Below are 20,108 nucleotides of genomic sequence, written 5' to 3'. Positions count from 1 at the left end.
TGAACTGTTGACTAAACGAGCTCGACTTTGACAGACAAGTTCTGTAGGTACATGCGAGCCCATCACCCCAAGCAAGGTACAGTCCTGGCTCCTCTTCAGTCACTGGCAAAATTCCACAAGTGCCAGAGCCAAGACTTCACCCCCTCACGCACACGTGGTGGGGCTGGAGCAGCATTCCGACTAGGGGAAGTGCTTTGGCAGCCTCCTCTCTTTCCCCTCCCCCCTGCAACACTGATGCATCACATTGGCCTCTGCATTCAGGGTATTTTTTTCAACTCTACCACTAGATTTTACAAAGTGATTGGACAGCTTCCCCATATAGAAAGCACATTTTCTTCTCCCAATTTCAGCTTTGCATTAGAGTAAGCAGGGATCAGCTCTTACAATAGAAAGGCACATCAACAAGCACAGTTGAGTCTGTTACTGAATACAAGTACACAAATAGGATGGACTTAACTAGTCTAGAAAGCAGAATTTTTGTATGTGTACTGCCAAGCCACAAATGCAAGAACACAGATTCAAGCTGCTTCCCTAAAACAGGCATATCTTACTCTAGACCCCAGATCCTTCATTATTTACATATTTATTTTGCCCCACTTCCAACAAGCACAGTTTAACTGTATACACAAGAAAAAGTATCCAGATTGGCAAAATAGGTACATTTAGGTATACGCTGTACAGGGTACAACACTCACTTGCACGTGCTAAAGCTCAGAAGGCAGATGAGGGACCAAGGAAAAAAGGTTGGTATTGAATTTTAATGTTAGTTTTTTTAGGTAGGTTTGTACCACACATTAAATCCATCAACCCTAACAGTACAGGCATACACATACAAAGGAACACACAGATTTAGGGAATTACTTTCTGACCACAATCATTACCAGATTCCATTCTGAAAATACCAGAGCAACAAAACAAATGCACAGGAAAAAAAAAAAAAAAAAAAGAGCAATGTTGGATGCACTAAACCAAGTGCACCTAAATTCCCATATCCTAGCGCATGTTAAATAACATTTGGGGGGGGAAAGTGATTGGCCTACTGTTAAATGCATTGAAAGGCAACTACAAGCAAAATTCTTAGGAGATACTTTTGTATTTTGTCTTTGTTGCTACGAACAACTTGGAAATAACTACAGTTATTGCCGGTCCAATGCATAAAAGCAATGCTATGATCTTGTAATTCTTTACATGGGGAAGTTTTATAAGTAATATAAAACCTATCAGCCGTCTTTCAATATACCTTGATTTTTTTAAACACACAGGGTTGTCTGCCAGCAACAAGTCACTTGAAGCTAGTTTAGAAACTCCCTCCTACACACCAGTGAGCCAAGCTCAGAATTCAGACTACAATTACCTAAGATTTTTAAAGCAAGTTCTGCTTATTTATGTATGTCCTACAGCAATGCAACACTTACTGCTTTTTATTCTGAAAAAGAGCTTTCGAGATGCTAAAGGGCTAAGATGACCAACACAGTTCTGCCTGTTTAGTTTATGTCTAGACAACACTTAAACTGTAGAGGGTGGAAAGAGGGAAAACGGCCAAATATGATTCAATCTCCTTTAACTTGTGACTAATCTCCCTACTTATTCTCAGGGAAGTTGGCACTTGTTGCATCTTTAACTTGTCCAGAGCTATGAAGCAAGAGAATTTCTCTGACCTCAACAAAACCCAAAGCAGCTTGCTGCTGTCTTTTCCCTTTATACAGGAAAACTTGTTTAAGCAACACTGAAGTTTACCCCATTCTATGGGTAACTGAAGCCTACCTACTGCTTTAAGAGCAGCAGGAGATGCAAATGCTGGCCCAGATTTCACATTTGTCAATTTATTAAAATAATTGTAAAGCTATATTTGAAACCAAAAGGTGTCTCCTCTTCCCATATTGTGTAGAACTTTCAATAGATACAGATGCATAGTTCTCATACAAAGTATCTGCTTAGTTAAAAGTTTTATCTAGCTGTTCTCATGCAACTTCAATTTTAAGTGCAATTTGTCTCAGCCTTTAGTTTCCCTGCCAGCAGCCCAGAAGTTTTCAAACAAAAAGCGTTAGAGCTGCTTTTTCAAGACACTGTAATATGAATTAAAAACCATAAAGTTGTAACCTCCTTTTCCACACTAGCTATTTCTTAGTATGAAGTGTCTCATACTGCAACCTTACAAATTGCTTTTATTCAAAGCAAATGCCTGACCTCAGAGCTCTTAATTTCTGCAACTTCGCTTGCGTATGATTTTATCTCCAACATTTCATTCACTAGCTACATTTTCACAAGGCAGCATCTACTTTAGGTTGTCACAGCATCTGGCAATCTTGCAAATGATGTTCTACCTCATATGCACAAAACTGGTCAACACACGCATATGATCACACTCTTCTACTGAAAAACCCAAAGTAAACTATTAGCATTTCATAAGTTAAACACAGCTTACACAGGGAAAAAACTACTGGCCAACAGGAAACCGCCCCCTTTTCTTGTATCTGATCACACCTCTCCTCTATGTGCTCCCAAGTCCAAATGTCAGGAAAGTTTCTAGGTTTAAAGGTTAGTATTTTAACAGCTTTGACTGAAGTGTCAGTTACAAAGATAAATAGGACAGGAATTCTCACAAACCAAGCACAGTGAAATCTGGACACAAACAAAAAAGCCAGACGAACTTCTTGTCGATAGCACACAATCCAGATACATTGCCAGCCAACACACCGCATTACAGCCAAATAAAACTTTTAGGTTATGGAACCACATGTCCCCACCAGACTCAAAAGTCAGAAACTGACACTGCTGCCAGCCAGAAACACTGGCTAAATCTGACAGTTCCTGTAGAAGCTGCTTTTTACTGACCTACCAGGAGATCGGCAGCGGAAGCTGCCAGAGGTATTTCCAATTTTGAAGGAAAGTAAACAGAAAGCCGAAGGCAAAGTGCCAGCGCCTATAGCCCCGCCGCGCCCCGCCAGCGCCCACCCCCAGATTCCCAGGAAGGGGCCACCGCTCCCGACCTGCCGCAGCCCCGATGGCGGGGCCGGGCCCGCTCCCAGCGCAGGGGCCCGGGGCCGCTCCCGGGGCCGCGCCGCGGGCAGGGGGCGCGCGCGCGGCGGCCCCTCCCGGCCCTCCCCCCCACTCCGGGCCCCGCCAGGGCCGGCCGAGCCCCGGCACAGGCCGGGGCTGCGCTCACCATGTACAGGGTGAAGGGGAAGCCGAGCAGGAAGAGCCACAGGTAGAGGTGCAGCGCGTTGACCCCCGCGCCCTGGTGCGGGTCCTGGTACCAGCCGCCGCTCAGCGCCGCCCACACGCCCTGGCGCAGGATCTGCAGCACCTGGGAGCCCATGGCGGCCCCGCTCCGCCGCGCCGGCCCCGCTCTATCCGCCCTGCGAGCCCGGGCAGAGCCGCGCACCGCCCGCGCTCCGCGACAGCCGCAACCGCCGCCGCCGCCGCCCCAGCAACGCCGCCGCCATCTTATGTCCGGGCCCGGGCCGCCCGCCCGCCCCCGCGCCGCCGACGGACCGGCGGCCCTTGCGGCAGGGGACGCGCGCCGCCGCCGCCGGGGGGCAGCGCTGCGCCTGCGCGCGGCCTGCCCGCAGCCCCGCCCCCGCTGCCCGGCACGGCCCGCGCAGCGCCCCCTGGCGGCCCGGCTCGGCCCCGCGCGTAGGCCCCGCCCCCGGCGGCCCTCGAGTGCTGTGGGACGTGGGGACACGGCCCTCGGTAAAGGCTTCTTCAGTTGGGTTAGAAAACACTCCGATATCATCGAGCCCAAGCTATGACCAAACACTACCGCATCAGCCACACCATGGCACTATCACATCCCCTCCTTCCTTGGAGGCCTCCAGTGGTGGTGACTCTTATCACCATTCTGGGCACCCCATTCCAATGTCTAATCGCCCTTTCTGTGAAGAAACTCTTCCTGATGCCCACCCTGTACCTAAGTGCAGAAGCACTTCAGCTGGGCTATGACACTGCCTCTGAGTCAGGCACGCCATCTCTGGGCTACCCTCTAAAGGAGCCTGGTCCAAGGTCCTTTCCCCTCCAAAGCTCCTTCCTTCTCTTCTCCTGGAGCCTGATTCCCAGCAAAGTGCTGCATTATCTCCTTGCAGCAGAGCAGGAAGAAATTTGTCCAGCATACACTTTTAAGGCTCCAAACCTACAGCAAGATAGCCTCACCATTTCTTGAGCTGCCCCCACCCTCCATTTACTCTCAAACATATAATGCTACCAAACCCCTGGCATGTCTGTCCCCATCCTACAACAGGATTTGTTGTAGGTTGCAACACCTGAAAAAACAGAAATATTAGGTTTTACAGAGAGAAAACAACACACCAGGCTACAGGTGCACCCCAAATCTCTCATGGATTTAAATTTTGACATCCACCTATTTTTATAGACCATCAGTTCTCATCAAGTGCTGACTTTTCAAGCTTTCCCCTGAGACATGCACATCCCAAAAGTCACATGTTAATTAGAAAGGGACAGATTAGGGAAGGAGTTCAGACAGTGCTCTCAAGAAGGGACGAGAAGAGTCCTCTTCCTACAAATGCTATGGGCTCCAAAAAATTATGAGGGGACTGGACCATCTCTCAAGGACATGCTGAGGGAACTGGGCCTGTTCAGCCTCCAGAAGAGATGATTGAGAGGGGTCTTCATCATTGTCCATAGGTACTGAAGGGAGAGTGTCAGAGAAAAGAGCCAGGCTCCTCTCTTGAGGTGTCAAGCAATAGGACAAGAAGCAACAGGCAGCAATGCACAGTAAGTACCAGTGGAACATGAGGAAGAACTTCTTGACTCTACAGGTCACCACACACTGGAACATGTTGTCCAGAGAGGTTGCAGAGTCTCCCTGACAGGTAATATTCAAAATATGTCTGGATGCAATCCTCTGCCACATGTTCTAGGAGGTCCCTGATCGAGCAGGGAGGTTGGACCAGATGACCCACTATGAGGGTCTCTTCCAGCCTGACCCATTCTGTGACTCTGGGTCTCTACTGCAGAAAAACTGCAGGAGTGAAATAACCCAAGCACTCAGCTGTGACTCATGGTGATCATGCATTTGGGCTGGTATTTTCCAGAGGCTGCATTAATTCCTCAGTCTCCACTGTCTCCCTGACAGTTAGTGAGCCAATGGCAGCATTTGGCTATTCTTGGAAAACCAGAAGACAGAAGTTACTGACTCAAAGCAAATGTATTTCATCTATTTTTTGTTTCCTCAGTGAGAAAGTAGGGAGAAGGGATGGACACAAAGCCTCAAACACAACGGCTTTCTCCCCAATATGAAATAATAAACCTTTTAGGATAGTGCATTTTCAAATACAAAACTAGGAGCAGTATGTTACAAAAGAGCATTTTTTCACTCTGTCAAACAGGATTGAGATATTAAAGGAAATAAAGATGGGGGAAGGGAAAAACCAACAGTGAAAAACTACAGAGGATTATCATGGATGAAGGGGGGAGGGATTCCCTTTATCCTTTTGCATTAAAGCCAAGCATGACAAGCCTCACAAGTTGTAGTATGCTCAGAAAAAAATAAAACTGTTTCATCTGCAATATTTGCCAAAATACTATTTAAAAGCTAAAATTATAAATACAGTTGTTAAAAGATGTACTTGTTAGATGGTGTTATCCATACATATACTTTGATACTGTGATGATCAGGATTATGAAGTGTTAGTTCTTTCAGCAGCTGTTGTATCAATGTTACATAAAAGCAGTTCACCTTCACAAAGGGAGGCAAGAGGGATAACATTCATTAATAACATGTCTGAAGGCTACACTAAATGCATTAGAAACCTTTATGCTCCTGTTTAGGAGCCTTTGATTAAGTCTAGACAGCCTGAGCATCCTAGTAATGATTCATATTAAACAGTGCCCCTGTGTAAGAGGCAGAATCCTGAGGAAGCTTCCAGCTGTTTCCCCAGCCCCACTAGAAGTTGTTGGACCATTGGGCCAGCCATGGTGTTATAAAGGCTTGGGGGGCATTGCATGGCAGGGGGAGGAAGGGGCACAGGGGTGGGGAAGTTAAAAGCAAAAAATAAACAGAGGAAACAAAACATAATTAATACATATATGTATATTTACATCAAATGCAAGTAAAATTATGGACTCAACCCTGATCCAAAACAGCATAACCTATGTTCAAATGCACGTCATTGTGGGAGAATCTGGTCTGCAACCAGTAAAATAAGGAAGAGATTATCACATATTTGAGAGGGCAATTGAGATTTCATTGGTTTAGCTATTTAAATACAGGCAGACTAAAAACATTAGGACACAAGGAGGGGGAAATCATATTTTTTAATCCATCCATACCCAAAGGTTGAATTGATAACAAGTCCAGTTGTAGGCACTATTAACAAAGCACGAAAAAATAAATTATTAGCTTTCATGGGGAAACAAACAATCAAAATCTAGACAGAAAGTAATAGCAGTAGATTCAATCTGTGCATGCCAACGAATAAGGAGCTAATTGTCTCCACTGTACTTTAGCCTTATGGCTTTTCTTCAGGATGGGTACAGGAAAAATAGCTTGCTCTAGAAAAAACAGAGAGCGGGCATTAAATCAAGTGATTGGAGACCAACCAATGCGTGCTATTGCAAGAAGAGGAAGTTATCCAAAACAGTAATAAAACACTGAAACTTGTCACAAAAATGCTTCAACACATTGCTCTTTCTAAGAATAATATTATGCCATGCTTTGCACCATTAGAAGTACATTAATCTCTCATCTTCTCATTCAGGGGAATGAGGTTCTACACTTTCCCTCCAGACATCTTTCACAGGATACCCAAAGTTACCATTTTTAAATTAATTATCAAGAGAATTGCTAAGTTTTATGAGAACATAACTTATAATTAGGACAAGAGGTGAAACAGAAAATTTAAAAGAATATTTTGCCTAAATTGGACAAAACTTATTAGTGTCCAGGAAAAAAAGCTTATGATTTGGAAATTTTTGTTACAGTAAATCATCACTGTATGATACCAATCTCTGAACAGCTAATAACACAGTCAGCAGAAAACAAGAAAAGCACCAATTTACTCTCTTTACAGATCTAAGGGCTAGCACTTTTCTCTGTGCTGGATAAAATATTTATTCTCAGGTGAAGATTGACAAAGTAGGCCTTGGTGGCTCACTACCAACTTTTATACATGTCATCCTATTGATTCTTGACTTAGGACCTGTAATGAGGCATCAGCATTTCAACCCCAATTTCTGCATCCTGCTGACACAGACTACTCTACATGAATTGTATACAGTATCCAAAGCAAAAAGATGCAAACCAAACCGAAACAAAAAAATGACAGCAAAAAGAAGTCAATTTTGTATATAATTGATTAGAGGAAAAGTGCACCTACTTTTTGCTTTTCTGAAGAAAAAGTGGTAAAACGTATACTTGCTACTAAGGCATTAAGCCTTTGGGTAATTTAATGTCTTCACATTTTTTCCCTACCATTCTCTATAATTGCAACAAAGTTAGGAAATGTTTTAGCTGAATTTGAAACACTGCCATAAAGAACAGTGATGTGTTTTATTCTCTGATCTTTTATGAGAGTTAAGAAGCAAACTTATTTTCAAGGGTGAGAGAAAGCAGAAAGTCATTCTATAATAATATTTGCTAACCTAGCTTCACTGTAAAATGGCTAATTTTCATATAAAAACTATCAGGAAGTTGTTCTAGATTAACTTTTAATTACAGTAAAGTGGTTTGTAGCAACTACAGGACTCAACATGTTGCCACAATACCAGCAGCTGATGGCAGCCTGACTACTATTTGCACAGATTTTAAACAAATTCTAAGCATGAACCAGATCCTCTCACAGACCCCATTTCTAGAAGTCACACCAGAAATTTGCACTTTAATGGAATTCTATGAAATTACTTCACAAAACCTAGTCCTGTATATTACCCTGACTCCCAACTAGAATGCAACTTTTAGAAACAACATGAAAAATATGCCTGTCCTTTAATGTTTTGATACAGACCAGAAAGGGATTTACTAGCAGGAAGATCCCCTAGTAGGAGACATCCTCTCCATCCTGTGCCAGCAGACTTACCACAAACATCACATCCAACAGCCTCAGCTATATATCAGGCTAGTCTCCACACCCACCTTTATTGCAGAGAGCCACACCACCAATCACATTCTCAGATCCACCTGTGCTTTCAGGCTACACCCTTCCCAGCAGGGTGTAGGAAAGGCCAACCTCTTCCCTCTTAATGTGGGAGGACATTGTTCTTACTATCACAGTAGAAGAAAGGGAAAAAAAGGTTTAGGTTTGGTTTGGGGTTTTTGTTTTTTCAATTTTTTTTTTTAAGTTATCACTATGACTAATGCAACTCTTCATATTACCTCGCAGTGCTACTGAGGAGGAGATACTGGTGCTGCTGCGTGGAGGATGCTAATTACTCATCTGCAGACAGTTGAACTGTGGAGTCTGCAGTCCCACTAATCCTGCCCTTGCAGTTCATCTCAGCTGCCTGCTGCACCTTTTGAGGATGTAAGCTCTCTTTGTACATTGTCTGAGCCCTTTGGTTTTCTCAAGACAAAATAAGAAGACCAAAGCGAGAGTCTTTCTGAATAAGAGCACTTACATAAGTTTCTTATTATCAGGGAGTGCTGAAAGGGGAAAACTGTTTAAAATAGATCTACACAGACAAAGAAATCCCGTGACAGCTAATACAAACAAATTCTAACCAATGTGTTGATATCAGCTTTCTGTAAGTTGCCACTCAAACAATAGTATCTTCAATTCCATTCCTTTTATTTAGTGTTAGAATTTGTATTTATGCATCTTTCTGCTCCACACTTTTAACAGCTATGTAGGCCACAGTTTCCCTATCGTAACTTCTTGTTTCAACCAACTTCTTCTTTGAAAAATCAATCAGAATGGCTTAATAGTTCCATTGCTGGAGAAAGAGTGGAGTTTTAACATGGATTTTCCTCCTAAAAATAGCTCTGTCCGTGCTTCTTACAAGAAAATTGTAAGGCCATCATGGACTTTTATATTGAAGGACCTAATTGTGTGAATGTGTCCATACAGAAACCACAATGAGGAGTATCATCAATGTCCTACTGACCGTGAGGTCTCTCTGAAAAAGAAGAATTTGCTAGCATTGCTGGTACATGAATTGCCTAAAAATGCCATGGAGATGAAACATAATAAACAAGGCTAAAATTAGAATATCCAAACACTCAGCTGACAGTATTTTAGCAGCATTTATACCACATTCTTTAGAGTACAGCAGAGTGGTGCCTCACTGTAAGAGATTTCTACCAAACAATGATTCATGATGTCACTGGGATAAATTGCAGTTTAAAATCTTTGCAGTTAAAACTCTCTGTCTGAAGTACAAATCTTCCATAGTATGATAGTGAGCCCCCAAGAGCATCTTCCCAGTTTTGAAGGATTTTCTCTCTGTTATGGCTCATCTTAGCCATTTTTCTAAGTTCAGCCTTTTGCATTGGTCAGTCCCTGCCTAGGAAACAGTTCTGGTTTAAAGTATACTGCCGGAGGCAGAATTACAACATATGTTAAATGCCTATCAATTTAAGGGTACTAAAAAGAGGCAAAAATTGGGAACTCTGAGGAGGAAATGTGGGTAGAATTTGGAGAATAGTGTTAAGACACCTGGCTTGTCAACAGGGAGCTGTGAAAATCTGTGAAATAACTAGTGGCACTGCTAGGTGAGAGTGTGGAAGTGAATATAAGTAAGAATTTCATGTAATTACATTTCTTACAAGGATTTGCTTGGGAAAATTAGTTGAGAGGTCCTGCAAGTCTTAGCAGTTTCCCTGGAACTTTCTTGGATTTTAAGTTCATTTTGAATAATTAGAAAAGTAACTTCATATTTCTGTCTGATTTCAACTCCTCTCCTAAGTGTGTATGTAAGACTCCTCACTGAATACAGCCTTGTCTGAAGTGGAACATGGCAGTGACTGTGTGCTTTAGTAGGAGGTGTGAAGAATAATTTTGACATTCAAGACTATTGGAAACAGTATGTAATTCATTGCCTTGAGATGGAATGTGGCCATAGTTAACAACGTGAATTTGAGAAAAGAACTGCAGAATCTCAGTTTTAAATCCCTTTTGGAAGGTAGAATCTCTAGTCATATAGTGCTTCAGTGCCAATACAGGTTGATCATGGAAGAAGTGGTACTATTTTTTAAACAACCAAGGTTTAAATTCCCAGAGATGTTGCATAATTTATATTGGCAAAAAATCTCAGCTGCCTCACAAGATCTGCCCATTCCTGTACTCTTCTTTCTGTTCTTTGGAGGTCTCCCAGAAAAATTCTGAGCAGGTCAGACCTGCTTAGTGTAGAACAGATTAAATCATGTCCTGAGGTGTTGTGAATACTCTTTTTGTATTTGCTTGAATTGGCAGTGCCTGGAGGTACAGTTGACAGATTTCAGAATGTGAAAATTATTAATCGGGATGGGGGGGGTGCCCCAAAACACTGTGACTTTATGGCAGAACTGAAATAACTTGTGTTCCAGCAACCCTTTCAAGAGCTATTTAGAAAGAAAATCCATATGAGATGATAACCAGTGAGTAACATTTGCTGTCCTAGACAATTGTTTCTTAGGCCATGTTTTCTTGGAGCACAAGCTGAAGAAAGCCATCATCCTACAGTTGCACTGCTTCATGAACTAAATGAAATCGAGCATAAGTACAGCAGAATGATGGAAGCCTGAAGGAGGTGTGATGAGAGCTTTCTTAGAGAGGACATATGGCCTCTAAAGAAAGGGCCTTTGGCAGCCAGTTGGAGATGGCACAAGTATTCATCAAGGAAACAGCAGCAACAAAGCTCTTCTCCTTCTTGTGCTGGCTGAATATATTTGTTACAGCCATTCAGTGGGTAACTGGTTTTGGCTGACCTCCAAAAACAGCTTTCCATGTCAAACTGATGTGGGAGGAAGCTCTTAGTGCAACAGAAACCCACAGCTATAGAGAAACACCTGCACACGTTGGACTTGTCCCTCCTTGCAGGCTCTGCCTTCAGCCAGCTGTGCTGTAACCCAGTAAGGCAATGCCTGAGCACATGTACAAATGAACAAAGAGCACATGTAGCTGCATCTATAGACCCGTGTGCTCATGCACAGGTGTAGATACACCACAGGTTCTCAGACAGCATCATTTTTCATGCAAATCTTCTTTCAGCTGCATGACCTGATAGTCTTCAGCCTCTTCTCACATCAGATTGGGTTTCACTTTTTATATTTATCCTTGTGTCCATGAGTTCTGACATCAGAATTCTTTGCCACACAGGCACAGCCTGATGATACTCATCATGAGCAGTGTCACAGTAGCACTAGATTGATTAGAGAACTTTGTGCAGCCAAGAAAAGTGGACTTAGAAATAGATTAACTCTTTGCAATTCAAAGTTATCTGCTAAGTGGCACTGATACTAATGCATGTTGGATATATTTTTTTAATCTGGATAAAAGCAACCTGCAAAGAAGGTATCCTTAATTGCTTTGTACAGATGATAAAACGGTTACAAATAATCTGCTCTGGGTCATGATGTAAATCATAGGCAAATCCAGCACGTAGATCTCCTGATCCATTAAACAGAGTTAGGTTTTACATGAACATAACATCTGCACAAATTGTCACCGCTTCTGCAGAGTCAGTGGTAGACAAGTGAGTTTTTCTTGGTTCAGAGACAAAACAGTGGGACAAAACTAAGGCTATTCTTTCCCCTATACCTATTAATCCCATGAATGTTCCATAGCTTGTATCAGGAGCAGATAATGACCAGCACAGAAATGGTGAAGTTCACAGGTCAGAGAATAGCAGGTAGGTGAATTCCAGCTCTCAGCCAGTCTAAAGGGTTGTCTACAAACATTGCTTATTCGTCCCTTCTGTGGAAAAACCCACAGGATGCTCTCTGAGAAGGTGCAAGCCTTTGGAGAGTTTCTTCCTGGTCTTTTGCTCAGAAATGAGAGAATTTACTGATCATGGAACAGCCTGTAAATCCCTTATGGCAGATCCTTAGGAATTCTCATCATCCAGAGATGCCTGTATTTCCCAACACTGGATGGATGGGCGCTTGTGCAGCTGCTGTGTTCTTCACTCCAGAACACTGCCCATATTAATAGCACTAGTCTTGGTGCATTCTTTATTGGTCTGCAGCATGAAAAGATCTATTCAATCCTTTGGGAAATGTTTGATGGATTAAGCAATGAAAAATGATCAGACAAATGAAAGCAATGAAAAATGATCAGGGAGAAAACTATTAGAAAGCAAAGGAATTAGTTGTAGGTGTAGGATGCTGATGATAGTTGTATATTTCTGACCACATCTGTCAGGGAAACATATAACCTTCAGTTTCTCATAGGCCTTTCCAGAACAGTGGTGACTGCAAAATGGTCTGGAAACACTTTTCTGGAGGTAAACAATGGAAATGATCTAACATTAAAAATAACTCTAAAGGCAAAAAAAAAAAAAAATAAAATTAGAAACCGCTTTGAAACAAAGGAAGGGTGGAGTAAGCAACACTTTTGGAGAAACTTATACTCTGTTTTGTGCTGCTTACAGAACCAGAAATGCCAATGAAGGTTGTGTCAGAAATTTGTAATCCATATGCCCATAAACTGTTATGTAGAGTGTTCTGAATGTTATAGAAATTAGGGATTCTGTTACAGCATTCCTAGTACATTACAAAATTTACAGCAGCTAAAATTAATTTTGCAGTAATTTATCTTTTTGCCATTGTTTCAGCATGTGCTGTGACATGAAAAGAGGAAGTTTTGTTACAAAAAATATTTTAACCACAAAAAGATATTTTGCAGTAGAACAAGTGTTCCAAAGATTTAATTCACTATTGAGCATTACATAAATCATAGGAAAAACAGTTTCACTGTGGTAACAAGAGAATTAAGTACAGGTAGCTAAAGTAATTTGACTCTTGGACTACATTTTGAATTTTTTCACAGTTAGCTTGTAGCAATGCAACTAAATACTTTCTTGTAAATCTTTAAATGACATATGATGGAAAACAAGCAAAGTGTTTTAGAATTTTTTAAAGTCAAAGCTTCAGGTGTAATTTTGAAAGCTCTAGATTGAAAAGCATTTTTATTCACAACTATTACTTCTACTGACATCAGGAAAAGTGTACCTATCTCTGCTTTTCTTTTAATACAGAAAGTGCCTAGGATCTGAATCTTAAAAGTAAAGAGTTCAGAACTTATAATTATCTGTTGCAGTACAGCTTTTCACTGGCCTCCCTTCTGCCTTACTTCTTAGAACTGATCTAAACAACACATACTTTCTCAAAAATACTTCTGTGTGACTGGCAGGCCTGGTAGGAGCTTCTGTCAGATGCTATTCTCACTATCTAATTTCATCTCCTGGTTCTGTGTACCTCATCATATCACAAATTTTCGGACAAGTGATTAAATTGTCAGATTTGCTCATAAATACAACTGAGAAATTATGAGGGACTGTGTTTAATGGAGTGATGGATGAATATCAGCTCCAGGCTAGAAATGTTTAGAAGGAAGAGGACTGATGTCTCCAGAAAATCCATCAAATCCAATTATTTAGAATGACCTTCAAAGAAATTCAGTAGGAAGTGGCTGCACACTCTGCATGTGTGGCCTTGTGTAATCTTAGGAAAAGGAGAGATTACTGAAACCTTGTCTTTTAAAGTAACACCTCATCTTTTCCCCACCAATGAGATAGCAATGGCCATTGTGTGTGTGTGACCCATCTTTCTTTCTAACACTCTCTGTAAAATAGAATGGATAGAAGTGAGCTGAGAATTAGTCAGTCTTTGAGTGTACAAACCTGAACACCTGTGAATCTGAATCTGAATCCAACAGTAGCAGAGCTGAGGGAAAAGACAGAAGTCCTAGATGTGCATGTACAGTTACAATAGAATTAAGACTATTCAAAGGTCAAGTGAAAGTTAGTCAACCTGCCTTACCTTCTGCAGGGTTTCTAAGAAAAGGAAACAAGGTTACATCCAAAATACATATGTATCTTTCTTTCCTCTCACTCTTACATCACTCTTAGGATTTATAATGGCAGCCCTAAAATCCACAGAAGGTTAAAAGGAATAAACTGGAGAACAGAAAATAACTGAAATCAGTTCTGAGAACTGAACTCATTTCTGAGCATAAAAGGCCTTGTTTGAGGGTGAAGCTGGAGAAAAATATAATAAGAGTAGTATGAAGCATGGACCATAAAAAGGGGTCTTCCAAGGACAAAATGGTGTTTAGGGGAGCCTGTGGAGCGAAGTCTGCCAGACTACCTTGTGGACCTAGATGGGCCTGGTGGTGTTATTTGTAATAAAATGAAGGTAAGGAGAGTTGGTGCTTCTACTGAAGACGACTGTGATGTGGTTTCTCATACATGCTAGGGGATTACTTGATACAGTTCTATTTTCAGTGCTGTACCTCTGGCAAGGCTTACTGGTTGTGGGATGTAAGCAGGGCCTGGCAAATTCCCTCCTGGATGGTGCTAACTTCACCAGATGAAGTGCTCATGAGCGGGATGACTCACACTACCGCATTTCTTCACTATTACACAACTTGCTTTTTTCCCACAGTAAGGTTTTCTTCCACATTTTTTTTTCTGCGATTTTTTTTCCCTTTCAGTAAAAGCGCCTGCCTTTATCATGATTTCACCCTGAAACAGGCAAGGGAATTCAGTAATGCAGCCTGGCAGGGTGTCAAAAGTCCATTTTCTCAAGAGGAACAGGAAAAAGGTAATAATGGTTTGAGGAACTGGAAAACAAACGCGTCCTATGTAGACTACAATTGGTCCATCTAAGTGAACAAAAACAATGAGCTCCGAGCGCTGAGGAAACAGCGCGAGGCTCCAGCAGGGCCAAAAATAGAGCGGCCGAGAAGGGCTCGGTTTCGGAGCGCGGAGCGGCCGGAGGCGCGGCGGGAGCACCGCGGGCTCCCGGCGCCCCCCTCAGGGCTCCCCGCGCCTCACCGGCCCCGCACCGCGCACAGTTTTGGGTCCTACCGGCAGCGGAGCAAGAAGACTTACGGTCAAGCAATAGATACGTGCAAAAATTCTGTCATTCATACGCTCTTACTGGCTCTTAGCAGCATAATTAGAAGGGGAAATACCGACACCACGAGAAAGAAGAAAGCATGTATCCTTCATAAGGTAGTCATGTTTATGTTATATTTTGGGAACAGCTCAGGTACCAATTAGACTCAATGACACTGACCAGTCTGTAGTCTGGGACTGAACTGTCTAGGCTCATTCCATGAATCACGTTTCCCTTATCCTACAAAAGCTTCAGCTGTACAGTGAACTGTACAGTGCCTTGATGCATGACCAAGCCCACTAATTAAGACCACCAAGGTGAGAAAGACGATAATGTTAGGAGATAACACAAATTATTTCTGGATTGTAAAGGCAGAGTTCTTGACATGGCTTCTACCCTGTAAGAGTCTCTGGCTGTCTGTGGATCTGGTGCTGCCAGTACTGAGAGATAGCATCACAATAAAAACATGATGTGTCTCTCTGCCCACACTTAACTAAAAGATCAAAACAGACTTAGGTCTATTTTCATGTAAGTATGAGGAAATCTCCTTCTAGTTGCCTTATGAAATATAGAATGGATACAGTATCATATCTGAGCTTAGTCACCAGGCATAGAGTAGACACTGTAAGGGGAAATCAAGACAGAAATTTTTCCAGCAGTCATCCACTTTTTAAAAGAGGTTCCTCTAACTAATTATGGTAAGGATTTAAACTGAGATTGTAAGGCAGGCAAATGTCACCTGTTAACTTAAGACAATGTGTCAAAAACCAATTACAACAACGAATGAGAGAAGAGAAAGAGAAGAGAAAGAGAAGAGAAAGAGGAAGAGAAAGAGAAGAGAGAGAAGAGAAGAGAAGAGAAGAAGAGAAGAGAAGAGAGAAGAGAAGAGAGAAGAGGAAGAGAAGAGAAGAGAAGAGAAGAGAAGAGAAGAGGAAGAGAAGAGAAGAGAAGAGAAGAGAGAAGAGAAGAGAAAGAGAAGAGAAGAGAAGAGAAGAGAAGAGGAAGAGAAGAGAAGAGAAGAGAAGAGAAAGAGAAGAGAAGAGAAGAGAGAGAAGAGAAGAGAAGAGAGAAAGAGAAGAGAAAGAGAAGAGAAGAGAAGAGAAGAGAAGAGAAGAGAAGAGAAGAGAAGAGAAGAGAAGGAGAGAAGAGAAGAGAAGAGAAGAGAAGAGAAGGAAGGAAGAAGAGAAGAGAAGGAGAGAAGAGAAAGAAAGGAGAAGGAAGAGAAGAGAAGAAAGGAAGAAGGAAGAGAAAGGAGAAGAGGGTAGCCAGATTGAGTATAAATAAGGAAGTGCTAGGAAGTGAGAGGGAGAACGAAAGGTGGTAGGACATTGCGCCTTCTAAGTACAAAGGGATGGCCCTAGGATGAGCTTGAGAGGTCAATTACTAGGAAGTAGTGTGTAGACAATGGAACAGGGGTTGCAGATAATTTAAGAGTGGCATTTCCTAGGAAGTAGTGTAAGACACTAGGAAGTGGTAGAAGTATGGCTGCATCCTGGAGTGTTCTTATCTGGGTTAGTGAAAGATGTCCCTACCCTTGGGACAGGAGGGTTGGAACAAGACAGGGGGTTGAAACAAGAGTATCTTTAAAGTCTCTTCCAACCCAAGCCATTATATAATTCTATGATAATTACTACTGCACTGACCTAGTTGGTCTTATTTTAGATTGAGGTTTATTATTCTGAATAGTAAGTTAACTCAGGAAATACAAGTTAGGGGGAAGAAGACATCAGCCTCAATCGACAAAAGGATTATGCTACTCCAAATGAAAAGGTTATCTGCTCTATGCCCATAACTTTATAATGGCATATTTAGCAGAGTGATGATTTGGGGATGAGGCTATGATTTGCATATGAATGCTGTTATCTAATGAATGTTGTGTTTCTGTATGTTTGGAAATGAAGTTTGCATCTGTATGGTTTGAACTCAGATGCTCCATTTTTTGTGTTGTCTTTCTGAAACTATTCAAGGGTGGCTTTGGTGATCTGAAAACTGTCTCAAAGGTTTTGTTTGACAAACTTAAAACCTAAACAAAATACCTTGTTTTCCTTCTTGGTTTTGTTATTTCCGAACAAAATCTCATTTGCCCTCACAAACAAAGAGACTTGGTTGTTGCATGGGCAGGAGGCCTTGAATGGGAGACGAGGTGCTAGAGGCAGTACAGAGTGCTCTGAGTGAGTGCTGCACCATAAGCTGGCCTTGACAATGCAGGGTCGTCTGCTGCTGCTTTATTTTTCACGTGAAACATGAAAAAAAAGATCAAGGCTGTCAGCACCTATAAAGATTTCAGAAACCTGAAAAGTTTTCTGTAGTGTCTCTCCTGAACTGTGGTGAGAGCATTTGCATTGCGCTAATCACAGTTCTGCAAATAAGTTAAATATTTGTTCCACACATTTGTGAAACTGTGGCACAATGTTGCCAGTGTGGCAGCATGGTTCTGATATTCCCTTGCAGGAGCAGCAACTCAGTCTATGACTAATCAAACAAGAGCTATGTGTGTGGCTTGGTTTGAGGTAATTCACAGTGTGCAAATGTTAATCATTACTAAGCTGAGTTAACCATTATTTCTGTTAGGCATGTATCTTCTAGTGCAGACAGAAATCTCACTTGAAAGTGTTCCTTTGTTATATTTTTCTTAGCGGGATGCAGACGTATGAATGATTCATATTGCATGAGAAATTATGCTGTGACCTATAATAATAGCCATTGCTCTATTTTGTTATGAAACCAGATCCAAACTAAATTTAAAATCCAAGTCTGTCTGTAAAATCTACTGCAAGCTTCCAGATTTTGGCCCAGAATTCCCACTCTCCGGTGTTTTTATCTTTTATTTTTCCAGGTCATCTGTTTTATGGAGAAAGAACATATAGCCATCTGGGAGATTAGCATATATATTTTATGAAGCAGGGTAGAGCTCTCTCTTTACTGACTCACATGCTCAAGACCCAGATTTGCAGCCTGCCTCCTAGCTAGCACAGCACAGTTCATAAAGCTTCTGTTGCCAGTGGCTTACCCCTCTCCCCCTCATCAAGTCAAGAACAAACCTACACTAAAGTGATGTTGGAAAAGCAGTACTGTTCTAAAGTGGGGGAAAAACCCAGTCTAGCTTTACAGCCATGTAGAGAGGCAATTTTTAATGATAGAAAAATCCGTTCATCAGTAAAGCTTACATTGTTTGAGCAGAAATTATCAGCAATTGATCTGTGGTATTTCCTCTTAAATGTATAAAAGCCAAATGAGAGTGCTGTGTTAATTTAATATGCAATATAAATTACTACAGGATGTAAGAGGAGTGAGCTGCAATAAGATGTGCCAAGGGGCATCTCCTTAATCTTTTATATTTTCTTACTGTGCTGGTAGAGACATGCTGTCATTGCAGCTATAGTTGGAATTGCAATATGTTTCTAGTACTGCAGTGTAGTTGGATGGTGCCCGTAGTCCTTCCTTTTTTTCTGGACATTCCTGTAAGGGGATACAATATAAGAAAATAGATGTAGTATAGAAAGTAATCTTACCCCTTGAGGAGTTGCAGCTGAGCCAATTATTAGAGATTGGGAACAGGCCTGACTTTACCAGGCCACAGCTGTAGTCAATCAGAAGAGTGTTATAAAAGAGTGGATTGGGTGGTTGAGGGGAGACTGGAGTCAGTTGGTTACTGTGAGTAGAGGCAAGAGGCAGTGCTTAGAGGAGCTCCTATGAGAAGCATCAGGGAGGTATGAAACTCTAGCAATATGGAACCTTTGCAATATATGGCAATGCATTCCTCTTCATTTTATTTTTTTAGTACCATTCTGGTTTTTATCCTTTGCAGAACACACATACTAGGAGCCTAGACTTCCAACATTTTGATATCCAGTTAGATTTGTAACTGTGTACTGCCAAGTTTTAGTAAGTTATAGAGCTGCTAAGTCTAGTGGTAATCTGCACAAGCCTCTGGAAAACACAGGACAAAAGCTAAGATCATAATCCTAAATTTGTATTAATAATGATACTGAATAAGCAGAATACTTTCTATTGCTTCTTAAAAAAAAACTGGGAATAGATGGGCCTTCTTGTTTACCATCCAATAATTTGTTGGAACTTTTAAAATGTAGATGAAGAAATGAGTCTGAATTAAAAGCTTTGGTTCAAGGTTCTCAGTTTGAAAAAAATTGAACTAAATTCAGAGTATCATCTGCATTTTGCAGGTTATTCTTCATTTGAAACGCATTATAGCAAATCCATGTCCAAACTTTAAGAAGCAGAGTGTGTATTCAAACACAGACTTTAGGAACTGGATCTTTAGATCTAGAATCTAATTCCCATTATTTGGATCTGCTAAATAATAATGAGAACAGATACAGTCTTACTAGAAAATGCATAAGAAGAAGCTTTCAATGTAGCAATTGGGCTATATGTTCGTCAGAAAGGCATGCACCACTTAAAAAAATCTGTCTGTATCTTGCCAATGCTAAAATGTCATCTTTCAAAGGCTGTGTGCAGACAGTCTTTAGCGTTCTTTTCATCTACCTTTTGCCAGTTACTGGAATATGAATTTAACATTTACTGACAGTTCTATTTACCTTGATGTTAAGAACAGCCTACCCAATCTGGCCAAATCTTTTAATTCAGAAACCAGTCTCTGACATGGCTGGTAAAAGATGCCAAGAGAAGTCTGTGAGAGTGGGAAAATCCTATGATGGCTCCTCAGAGTATTTCCCTGGACACTCCAGGGACAAACAGCTTCCTGAGCAGTCACACTACTTCTGTAGAAACAAACATATCATCGTGGGAAATAAGAAAAGAAAGAAAAAAAAAGAAGGTGTCTTTTGAGAAGCAAAGCAGTGTACTTTGATATGAAGGCAATCCACAAGATGGCAGGGTTCTGTCTTGGCAGGTCACTACAGCAGGCAACCTGAGCCTCTACAGTAGCAAATTTTTTCCTGTCATAGTCTTTACCATTAGTAATATAGCTTTCTACTTTAAACCTATCAGTGCTTTATAGCAGTGATCAAAATAACTGGCAAACAGCTGAAAGACAGGAGGCCTCTGTTTTATGTCTCATATTTTTTTATATTACAACATTTAAAGTGCTGTATTAATGTAAAGCATTATAATTTCTCATCTGAAATTTTTATCT

General features: G+C 41.4%; 2 protein-coding genes across 13 annotated transcripts in view; one reads left to right on the top strand and one right to left on the bottom strand.

Annotated features, from left to right (window-relative positions):
* Window positions 1–8,011, bottom strand: part of PCNX1 (pecanex 1) — a 93,617-nt gene extending 85,606 nt beyond the window's left edge. For 4 of the 8 annotated variants that reach the window (XM_064713723.1, XM_064713724.1, XM_064713725.1 and 1 more), the window contains exon 1: window positions 3,167–3,451. In XM_064713723.1, coding sequence (XP_064569793.1) covers window positions 3,167–3,319 — 153 coding nt within the window. In that variant the 5' untranslated portion in view covers window positions 3,320–3,451. Of the gene's footprint in view, window positions 1–3,166; window positions 3,453–7,961 lie in introns of those variants that run through there. The other 4 variants (XM_064713719.1, XM_064713721.1, XM_064713720.1 and 1 more) reach the window with 2 other exon arrangements.
* A 106-nt stretch (window positions 8,012–8,117) lies between these two features.
* The window catches only part of MAP3K9 (mitogen-activated protein kinase kinase kinase 9), a 72,811-nt gene continuing 60,820 nt past the window's right edge, over window positions 8,118–20,108 (top strand). For 2 of the 5 annotated variants that reach the window (XR_010440397.1, XM_064713713.1), the window contains exon 1: window positions 18,635–18,702. The gene's annotated coding sequence lies outside the window, so the exon portion shown is untranslated. Of the gene's footprint in view, window positions 8,254–8,336; window positions 8,478–18,632; window positions 18,703–20,108 lie in introns of those variants that run through there. The other 3 variants (XM_064713716.1, XM_064713717.1, XM_064713715.1) reach the window with 3 other exon arrangements.

This window comes from Zonotrichia leucophrys, chromosome 5 (genome assembly GCF_028769735.1).
Source record: "Zonotrichia leucophrys gambelii isolate GWCS_2022_RI chromosome 5, RI_Zleu_2.0, whole genome shotgun sequence".
NCBI lineage: Eukaryota > Metazoa > Chordata > Aves > Passeriformes > Passerellidae > Zonotrichia > Zonotrichia leucophrys.
This window is presented reverse-complemented; position numbering and strand designations above follow the sequence as displayed.